This window comes from Macrosteles quadrilineatus, unplaced genomic scaffold (assembly GCF_028750875.1).
Source record: "Macrosteles quadrilineatus isolate MER2022 unplaced genomic scaffold, UCM_ALF_1.0 Scaffold_8__2_contigs__length_117827958, whole genome shotgun sequence".
Taxonomy (NCBI): Eukaryota; Metazoa; Arthropoda; class Insecta; order Hemiptera; family Cicadellidae; genus Macrosteles; species Macrosteles quadrilineatus.
In genome coordinates this window covers 96,761,570-96,773,046 of record NW_026542601.1, presented here as the reverse complement: position 1 = coordinate 96,773,046, position 11,477 = coordinate 96,761,570, and the positions used below count along the sequence as shown (strand labels likewise).

Sequence of the window (11,477 nt, the reverse complement as noted above, 5' to 3'; positions counted from 1 at the left end):
GACAACTGCAGTGGGGGATTGTAACAGAACAGAGGTTTACGGATTATGCTCAAATCACTTTTCCAATGTGTCTTCTCAGTTCTCAATGCTACGTGCTGCTTGCTGGACCATACAGCCTAGACCAATTGCCCATCTCGTGGGTTCATAGGCCTTAACAATTATTCATAAGTTGGTAGCGCATAATACTCAGTGTTCCGTACGGACAGGACAAGAGCACCTTTGATAGTGAAATTTTCAACCTGAATGTTTAATGGCGAAGTTGAGCTATAGCATTTTAACTATATATCGTTTGGTTAGTTAGGTCAGGTTAACCTAACCTAACTAACCAAACAATATATCGAATTAAACAAACAAATAATCAATATTACTCATTTGGTTGTTTGTGCCATCAGATATGAAAGTATACCCCTCATAGATCTATTACACATGTTTTTTACTTGAAACTGTCAGATACTGTATTTGTTTATATATATAATAGTTTGGCCAGCACGTCTGAAAATATGCAAACCAACTGCTGTTCTTTATATAGGAAGGTTTCAACTGACCACTATAAGATCCCCGTGTGTAGAACGGGCACACAGCTAGTATCTGAATAAAAACATTAGAAACAGTAGTCAACTATTAAGCTATTAATATTACACATTTTTTAGATGGCGAAGCAGTATATGATTATTAGAAGAATCACTGAGGATCCATTTTTATTCAAACTATATTTTTATTTGTAAAATTATAAACTGAAAAATAAAAAATAAGTTTATTTATTATGTATAAAAATATGTGATGATAATATAACCACCTAATATTAAATAGGCCGCGTTATTTTGAGATTTATAAGCGAAGAGGGTAAGTTATCATATAAAAAAAAACAAATAATGTTGAACTATTTATTGGTCAACAACTTTTAAAACTTACTTAGGGAAAAGGTATTATGAAATAGAATTAAATAACATTTTATATACATTTTAAAAAACTAACAGTAACACTAACGTGCAAAATATTCAGTCATTTCTTAAACTTGTAAAAAAAAAACTATTAGGTGTGAACATTTTGGCCGATACGCTAACAATAGAGATGTAAGTTTCAACATTGCCAACTATTCAATTAATTGACTGGAGATCTTTAAATATTTAGGAGTTACCGTCAATAGTTCAAATTCGGAAGATCTGGAGATACAAAGTAAACTAGCAAATGCCAATAAGAGCCTTGGGGCCTGTACAAAACTTTTGTCATCCAAACTTTTACCAAGATGCTCAAAATTAAGAATATACAAGACCCGTTATACAGCCAATGTTACTGTATGGAAGTGAAACATGGGTCCTCTCCAAAAGAAATAAAGGACGTTTGACGGTGTTTGAAAATAAGGTACTTAGTAAAATATTCGGCCCAATTTATGAAGAAGGAGTTTGGCGCATAAGGAAAAATAGAGAGCTGCGTGCCATATATAAAGAGCGTGACGTAATATCGATTATAGAAGCCAAAAGAATTAGGCTAGGTCATGTACTTCGGAGACAGGATGGCACAAGACTGAAGGAGGTTTGTGAGGCCGTACCTACACGAAGACGTCTGTTGGGTAGGCATTAACTAAGATGGTATGAAGACAAAAATGATGTGATTTAATGCAGAAGAGAAATCCGGATGGCGGAGGATAGAGAAGAGTGGAGGCGGCTAATCTAAGAGGCAAAAAATCAACTGAGATTTGTGACGCCCCATCAGTAAGTAAGTAGGTGTGAACAACTTCAGTGCTTGGACATGGTTGTGGACAAATCCACAAAGTCCACTGACGTGTCCAGACGCAATGCTTCTAATGCCTTCCTGTTTATTAGGACCCCAACTGCCCATTCATTGGTGTCCTCTTCCCACAAATCCTCAGCACCAGTCTGGAACAAGGTAGAAAGATTAAGAACTAGGTCTAGGATAGAACACAATAGCAAAGATACAAATACAGGTCAATGCACTTTTACTGTAATAATCCAAAAAGTTTTTTTTGAATGTTTATACATACATTTTTTAAAGATATTTATATAATATTTTGTATAATAGGGGCTGAAATAGAATTAGCAAAGTAAGTTAAAAATTATTAGGTATGCAACTTTACCCTCACAAAAGTCAAAATGTCCCTTCACAAACGTAATAAATACCATCTGTGCCTTGCGGTCAAAACTACCCTAAGCCAAGGTATTACCAACTGAACCTCCCAAAGGGTATCCTGTGTCCCATCAAAATAAATTCAAGGTCAATTAATTCAGGTTTTCCTGGTTGAGAGTTCAAAATTTGCAAAACCTGCCACTTATAACTTATCCCTTTAATTGAATACTGGCACCAAAAATCTAAAAAAAACGTACGGTAATTTAAATGGTAACATAAAGTTAGCATAAGAATTAAACTGACCGATAACTATACAATAACAAAAAATATACACATTTTAACTTGTACAATGCTAGTGTTATTTAATGTTTGCTTTCATATAGAAATAGTAATTCCGACTTTATCTTGGTCTTTGGTTTCGGTTATGGTAATCACAGATATTAGGAAAAGTCAGGGATTTAAAATCTGATATCCTAATCCTTAAAATTTAAACCGACCAAAATCATTACTTGCGATTGCGGAAACATTAGAATTGCAGAAACGTCGTGAGTGTCTCTCAAAATCCTGGCATATCTGTGATAATTTCTTGCGATCATGACAACACTTGTTGTGGTTTCTTACGATCGTGGCACACCGTGATCATATCATTCAATCACAGCGAAATTCATGATGATTTCATTGTGACAACATTCAGTAATATTCCCAGGGTTCATCGTGATAGTTCCTGCTGTGCAATCGCTATTTTCGATGATGCAAAACAAGAAAAATCGCCGATTTCAGGCCTTTTTTTCAGAATATTATCAAAAATTCAAATCACGTACAGCTCACAGATTTTTCCCGGTCCCAATCAAATCAAACCCTTCCTAGGGTATTACCAAATTTGCCTAACATTCCAAACACACACACCTGAATTTCCCTGCTACCTCAGATGTGTTTTGTGTATGTCATGTTTTAAAACTTTATTTATGTATGCAAATAAATAGTAAATGTTAAAAAATACACTATGCGTAAAATTCCTAAGGTGTGCTGTTTACAAATCAAGGCATACATGTAGTTATCAAAGCTTTCTATATAGTAGCCTAGTGATGAATGAACTCACCGCAGACACATCAAGTTTGTCCAGGTCTGGGATGGGCTTAGAGGGGATACAAGACAGTTGGGAGACTCTAGTAGACAACACGCCATAGAGACCTCTGGTACGCAGCAGTCTCTGTCTGGTACTCTCATCTCCCAGGTGGATACTCAGCTGTGCCACACTCACTGATCTTGTGGTCTGTCTCAGTAGGTACTCTAGAAAAACAAGTAGGTTACACTGGGCAAAGCAAGGACGACAGCAAAACTTATGAACCTATAAATATTGATTACAGCAGAAGTTGAGTACTGTATTAATAATATAATAGTTTACCTAGCCGCTGAGCAGTGACTAGAAGGCCAACACGGATGGTAGCCGTCTGGCCAGCTTGTAACACACCCTCCTGGGGACAGATGGACAGACCAGCTGAGGATTTAAAGGTGGCTGCAACATATGATGAGCAAATTAAAATTAGACCTAGATAAAAAAATCAAACACTGTTCAGTGTTCAAAACTATGGATCATTCCATGCCAAAACAACCAATTTCACCATATGAATTGGACATTGACCTTTCAGATTTGGCTGAAATTTTTGTCAGGTATTATTTTACCCAGCATCTTTAGCATAAATATAAAATTTTATTTTGATCTCTTTTGGTTTTTGAGTTTCAAGGGATAAAAAATAAAAAATGCCATTTTTGACAGGATTACAACTTTTATAAAAATTACGCAACTCAAACATCACACGACTTAGAGATCTAAAACTTGTACCATTTTTAAACGTTTTTATTAGCTCGCTTTCTTGTCCAGTACAAATTTTGCAATCAATTTTATACTAACTTCCCGATGAGCTAGAGACTTGAAACTTGAAACATAGCTCACAAATGGAAGACAATGTAATATTATATCATTTAATTTTCATATTTCCCTTGGGCTATGCACCATGGGCTTCCAAATTTTTCATGTTTACATTTTGAAAGAATGTAAATATATCAATTAATTTAAGTCAACTGTAAATACTTAAATTTGACAGTTTGAAGAGCAGAGGTTAAGAGGAACAGGTTATGCTCCCAAGAGATTCTTTATACAAACAAACAGTTCAAAATAAAGATAAAAAATCTGATTGCAGATTTAAAGTTGTTTGTTAATAATGTTAATTGTTATTTATTTAGTATTCTATAAAGTAAACAATAAATTAAATAGATTGATATATTTATAGTTAGTAGGTAGGCCATACATTAAATCTAATACATAATTAGGCCTATATGAAAAGAAACTCAAATAAACCTTAGATTTCCCACATGCCTCTGACTTAATCTGATATAGATGCTTGAAATAGATCCACACACATTAAAAACTAAAAAGTAAAAAATAGTGTATAAATAAAAAACTTTTTTTAAACAAAACGTTTTTAAACGCACTAAAAAGTAGAAAATAATTTAGAAATATGTGGAGAGTATAAATACTTATAAGATTTAAAACAAAAAAGGTGGGGTGCATGCAATTGATAATAATATATTAGTTCAATAGGTGAAGGTATTAGTAAATTATTGATTGCATACATTATTGCTTATTTATGCCCTTGAAGTTGAACCAAAACTTTGTTACAAAATTCTTAAAATTTTAAAAAATTTGCAAAATATTTGTATAAATAACTTCTTGATCAGCATTGTACGTTTTATTAAATTTATGGAAAGTAAATAAAGATACGTCTTATAACACCTAAAACATATATTTACGCTTATACTGTTACTCACAAGACGGTAAATGTACAAAAGATGGTAAGTGGTGATCGATTTCGATTGGACACTCCAATCATCATCAGACCCAATAGGCGAATGACAAGAATCTTGAATGGCGTCCCTACTTATACCCTATTGGCTACCGGAAACACCGGCCAATACATTTTTTTAAGTACAACTGGAATCAAAATTTACTTGTTCATTAATCAACTTATTTCTATTTTTACATTTTTCCTTATAAATATACAATTCTTCACAAACATTCATCACATATCCCTTCTTACAATTCTTCAAAATACATAGATTATCCTCCATTTTTCCTATTAAGTGTTCATTTTGTAACAGGTGTTGTGCGACATTTGATCTTTCCGGTACGGGGACTACAACACAAAGGACTGCTAACAGATTCAATAAATACAGAGTTTCGATAGCCTACAGGACTCAGAACACCATGAGTAAAACACTGCATCCAAAAATAGAAGATTGTAACAGATTCGACGCATCGGGCATCTATAAAATCAATTGTAACGATTGTGATAGCTTCTACATTGGACAGACTGTGAACTTCGTCAACCGCTTCAAAAACCACATATCTGCATGGAGAAATAACAAACCGGAAAGATCAAATGTCACACAACACCTGTTACAAAATGGACACTTAATAGGAAAAATGGAGGATAGTCCATGTATTTTGAAGAATTGTAAGAAGGGATGTGTGATGAATGCTTGGGAAGAATTGTACATTTATAAGGAAAAATGTAAAAATAGAAATAAGTTGATTAATGAACAAGTAAATTTTGATTCCAGTAGTACTTATAAAAATGTATTGGCCAGTGTTTCCGGTAGCCAATAGGGTATAAGTAGGGACGCCATTCAAGATTCTTGTCATTCGCCTATTGGGTCTGATAATGATTGGAGTATCCAATTGAAATTTGAAATCGATCACCACTTACCATCTTTTGTATATTTACCGTCTTGTGAGTAACAGTATAAGCGTAAATATATGTTTTAAGTGTTATAAGACGTATCTTTATTTACTTTCCGTAATATTTTTTATGTAAATTCCCATAGCTTGCCTAATCTTGATTTGTTTACAAAAATTATGAGGTTATAAGTAGTCTAACTGACAACATGCATGCAAAGTCTCACCCTCTACATAAACTGGGCGGAACTAACATATAAACTGTCTTCAGCTGAAGGATGATAAAGGCAGTATTTCAATCTGTGATTACAAATTCATTGATTGCTTAAAACAAAATTGTATTAAGTAATCATTCTTTTGTAATGAGAGTAGCAGAGTACACAAACCTTCAGTGATTCTGAAGAAAGCAGAGCTATCGCCACTGTTTGACAAGGCAATTGAGCTTTCTAGTGACTTTTCATCAAGAAAGAGATACTGACGAGAATCAACCTCAAACACCCCTTGAGATATGTTCACTGTCGGCTTTCCCCCAAAAGCATACAGGGGGAGCTGCAACAAGTACAAAGGACATTTACAGTCAGTTTCCTGGTTTTATATTTGATTTAATCTAACAAATTATGCTAAATTTGACCGAAACATTGGCTCCTTGTTCGTTGAAAATGTTGAGAACCAGTGTACAAACCTATCATCGGTTGGGAGGTTATATCCACAGTGTGTTGTCATGAACCTTAAAGAATAATGGAGTATTGCACTGATCTCTCATCATCTCACAGATGATCTTTATGTCACTGTGGGAGATGACCACAATGTCAACCTACTCATGTATGAGATTATTATGATGTTACCACGACAAGGCTGCAATCAAGAGAGAATCTGGAATTCAAAGTTATGAAGTATCCAGAATCAAAGGTTTTTCAATACCACGTAACAAGTAGAATCAACAGTTGAAAAGATCAAGAGTTGCAAGGACTAACTGTAAAATTACAATTCAATCCAATTACTTTCCCTGACAAAATTCACAACTCGTTCATGGTCCTCACAGACGAGTGGGATCCCCGTTCGAGTTGGTTTAGATTTAGAACTTAAAGGAACATGTGCCCAAAAAGAGTCTAACACCATTTCTCAGTCAGGTCACATAACAAGAGATGAGAACGCACCACATTCTTGTCCACAGCTCTGCAGATTCTACTGATAGTGAGATGTCCCCACAGTGGACCTTGTACTGTAGCCAACACTGCCAACTTGATCTCCCTGTTGTCCATTGGCTGCAGACTTAATTTGATCTCCGACTGCAGGGTTTCTTCATCACTTACAATCTGTAGCATGTTACATTGTTAACACTCACATGATAAACTACACAAGGATCATGAATACACGGAGATCAAAATAAATCAAACTGTCAAAGATGTTGAACAAGGTCAAAGAGCAACAAAGCTATTATTTCTTTATACTAGACAAAAAATAAATTATTGTTCGTAACCACTTCAATGTTGGTTGGCCGTTAATACTTATAGTCACAATCAATCCTACAACTTTTTTTAAGGTTTCAAATAAAGGTTTTACAATCTGAATATACTAAGGGCACAAATCCACATAATTCTATGAAACCCAACTTATGGCGGGTAACAGTTATTGAAGCATTGAAGTAAATGGTACAAAAAAAAAAACAATTTATAATCTCTTACTTTAAAATCAGTTTAAAGTGCAGTCAGAAACCACCATGAACGTGAAAAGTCACCAAAAATGTTGACCAAACATATTTTTTATCTTTCTGCATTAAAAATATAGGCAAACAAATTGTGGTGACTGGTGAGTCAAAAAAATAGTGATCGTAGTTAAAATTATTATTAACTGATATTCAAAAAATGGTCCATTTCGGGACGGTATTTTCTACTCTTAGCCTTGCTTCAAACTCATGCCACTGTATTGCCCTAATGAGTCAATTTTATGATTTGTTGTTACATATTCTATTAAAATATCAGAAGGTAATACAACAACTACTGTCCCCACCTTAAAACACTTGGCATTGTCCATGACAGTCAGTCGCAGCTTCTCACGGTGACGGCCCATGTTCTTGATGCAAAATGTTTTGAACACTTTTTGATGTAAATGACAACCTCCCCACACCAGCTGTTTGTGGCTACAAGCTACCTTCAGCTCACCAACTGTCAAGCAAAACAGACATTTTGTTCAACAGCTTTTTATTGGAAAAACATTTTAAAAAATTAAGAAAAAAACAACGCATGAACCTTAATAAACAAAATGTGCAAGTTATTACATTTTTATTGTTTAACTTACCCTTTTAAATAAACACAACAAAAAGTGTTGTTTATTTCTCTATTGTGACCCCGGAGTTTGCAACCTTAAGGATTAGTAAAGCTAGGCGCACACGAGCGATTATTTTGAGGCGACTATTTCATCGGCCGATCTGTGCATCATGTATTTGAATGGAAGCGCGCACACAGGCGATCGAGAATTGCGCCGATTTTAAAATCTGGGTTTTGCCACAGATTCGTAGGCAAGGCGATTGTCGCCCGAAAATCTGTAACGTACAGATTGTTATCAGTCCACGCACACGGTCGACTAAAAAATCGGCCAGTCGCTTGTTGTTCTCCACAGGAGTAAGTGAACTTCAGTGTGAGTTGTGTTGTTTTCTTTGCTAAAAAAGGCCACAGCTGTTATAATAAAAACTGAAACTTTCAACAGACATTCTATAGTAATTAAAGAACTTTTTACTGTCATCACGTAAAGTGTATAGTTTATAAAACTGTCGATTTTCTTATTTTTTTCTTTGATCTAATTAGAAGAGCACAAACACAGGTTAATTCAATAAAGTCCATTTTAGGATAGTTTAAACTAAAAAAATCCATTTCTCAACTTAAAAATCGCCACGTGTGCGCCTAGACATAAATCAAGGGCGATTTATTTTTGACAGATTTTTTAATCGGCCGATCGAAAAATCGACCGTGTGCGCCAGGCCTAATGAAATGTATAACTAAATGTTCAACAAGGCCAATATACAGGGTGTCCCACGAAGGTGTTTAAACGTTTGATTTTATATTACGTGCCCATTAATGCACCGAACTTTTTTAAACTTTACACAGTTTACAAAGTAGGTTTTAAAAATATTCTGGAAAAATTTCAACTCTAGGGCCGCCATAGAGGCCATTTTGCCTCCATTTTGCCTTTTTTTGCCGCCATTTTGTTTCTACTAAGGTTAGGACCTTAGTAGAAACAAAATGGTGGCATATTGACAAATTTACCAATGTGCTTTCTATAAAAACTACTTTCATGATTTACTATTAGTTATTTATTTATTATTATTATTTATTTGATTTATTTTTAGTTTTCTATTAGGCTATGTTGTAGTTTTTTTTATTTAACACGTTCGCTGCGGGCCATCAAATGGCAGGCGTAGCCCAAGTGTGGCGCAGCCCGCAGCGTCGAACAAACCCGATTGCCGGGTGATTGGCTCTCATATTTCGGTATGACGAATAGCAAATAGCAAGCGGTGATGTCCTGTTTTATAACAAGAGTCGACGTATTTCGCTAAACACTCACAGATAGCAGCACTGCTTGGAACGTAGTCGGTCCCATCGTATTGCCAATTGGAGGGAGAAAGACGGGACAACTAGTTGATTTTTAAATTTTAAGTTTGCCAGACGGGGATTTTATGGGGAAATTTTACTACCAACCTACAACACAACAAAAAGCAAGTCACCCACTACACGCTAACATGGAATAGGTCTGCCTTCGATCGACGCTAGAGCAAAAACGATGATATACGAAAGGTATTGCCGAGCGTATCCGATCGGTTACGGCAGCACCTGAACAGCGCTCGGCCCGTATCCGATCGGATACGCCCGCAGTGAACGTGTTAAAAGTCATATTGCCCTGTAAAGTAACAATAAAAAATTTTATAAACCAAAAATACCTTTTTTAATGTTTTTAAAGTAACGTTTTTCAATATGCCACCATTTTGTTTCTACTAAGGTTAGGGAGTTGAAATTTTTCTAGAATATTTTTAGAACCTACTTTGTAAACTGTGTAAAGTTTCAAAAAGTTCGGTGCATGAATGGGCGCGTAATATAAAATCAAACGTTTAAACCCCTTCGTGGGACACCCTATATAATAACATGTTTTATTCACAAGCGCTTTCGTAAACTAGGTTTCGTGTTTACACTAGACAAAAAGTAAATATTTACTTAATAATTAATTAATTTTAAATAAAGTTAAACTAAGGATTAGAATAGTTACGAGCTTTGACAAACATTGATCAACAAGTGGCTTTTGGAAGGAGTCCTAAACTAAGATGAAATACCAGTGTTGTCATATTTTTAATGGAAGCCAAGTAATTGATTAGGCGTTCATTTATGGATACAGTTAATTTAGCTTACCTGAGGTACACTGCCGCTGGATTTTACTAAACTGAGCTTTATCCCTTGGAAAAAACTTATATACTAATTAATAATACTACTGATACTAACCTGGCGTAGCAAGGCTGCTGCTGCTGCCAGGGGATGTTGGAGAAGCGGCTCTCGAGCTGTGGGGAGTGGCTGAAACATCACACTAGGTTAAACTCTATTTTGAGTCCATGTGAAAGTTGTAGGCCTACATATCATGTACCAAACAATCAAATTCACATTGTAAAATTAACTTAACCACATAATTTTACATTTTTGAATGTTTAACATAAAGGTATTAACATTGATTTTACACACTATTAATGGATGTAAGGCATTAGCCTTGAATTAGTTTTTGAATGAGACAGGTAGCAATTTAAAAGGCAGAAGTTAATGAGTACTAGCTAGTGCTGCCTCTTTCATTCATTCGCCTCTCTGTTCACACTTCACCAAAATTAGTAAGCTGATTTAAGCTTTAGAGGTATTAAAATAATGTCATAACATTTAACTGAACACATACATTAAACATTTACTGTGTAGGCCTAAATATATGACTAGAATTTCAAAATATTTACCAAGTAAAGCGTTAAGCAATTCTAAAAGTTTTGAGGAATAGAGATTCCATTCTATCCACATTACTTACAGCTGGCTGTATAAATATATATATATATAATGTATTGTGATTGGGTTTTGCAAAATTTAAGTATCAGTTGAACATTTGTATCAGGGTACAAAAACCATCCACCTTTCCATCAAAATAAAATTCAGGACAGTTCCAGGTTTTCCACGTTCTAAATTCCAAATTTCCCCGACAAAACTTGCCGATCAAAATAAGTAAAAGTTATTTAGTAATACCTACTAGTACATTAAAAACCCTTTGGAGAATCCCGTTATGTTTTTTTTTCTTTGCGATCGGTGATCATATCTTTCCATCGTAGGGATTTGTAATCTTTCACGATCGCGGCAACATCCATAAAATAAGCATGTTAATCTGCCCTATTCTGTAAATGCCAAAATTTATTTAATATAATATTAAAAATGGTCATACTTACCCAGACTGTTATTTGATGAGTGAGAGGTGCGTCGGTCTTCTTGTAGCTTGATGGTAAAGTGAGACTGCATGTCCGGAGGAAAGACAGTGTGTAGAGTTAGTTCTCCACATCTGATAAAACAAACTAATGTAAAATATAACAAAACTATAGATCAAGGGTTTTAGAAACTAAATACACTTGGTTTTATATGAGTTTATTTAC

At 34.9% G+C, this 11,477-nt stretch overlaps 1 protein-coding gene across 3 annotated transcripts in view; it reads right to left on the bottom strand.

Moving 5' to 3' along the window:
• Positions 1 to 896: 896 nt before the first annotated feature.
• LOC129001462 (uncharacterized) overlaps positions 897 to 11,477 on the bottom strand; it is a 36,036-nt gene continuing 25,455 nt past the window's right edge. For all 3 annotated transcript variants that reach the window (XM_054428756.1, XM_054428757.1, XM_054428759.1), the window contains exons 18-25: positions 11,277 to 11,386; positions 10,309 to 10,377; positions 7,832 to 7,986; positions 6,979 to 7,137; positions 6,208 to 6,370; positions 3,491 to 3,601; positions 3,185 to 3,375; positions 897 to 1,877 (exon numbers count right to left, since the gene is read on the bottom strand). In XM_054428756.1, the coding sequence (XP_054284731.1) occupies positions 1,737 to 1,877; positions 3,185 to 3,375; positions 3,491 to 3,601; positions 6,208 to 6,370; positions 6,979 to 7,137; positions 7,832 to 7,986; positions 10,309 to 10,377; positions 11,277 to 11,386 (1,099 nt within the window). In that variant the 3' untranslated portion in view covers positions 897 to 1,736. The remainder of the gene's footprint in view (positions 1,878 to 3,184; positions 3,376 to 3,490; positions 3,602 to 6,207; positions 6,371 to 6,978; positions 7,138 to 7,831; positions 7,987 to 10,308; positions 10,378 to 11,276; positions 11,387 to 11,477) is intronic.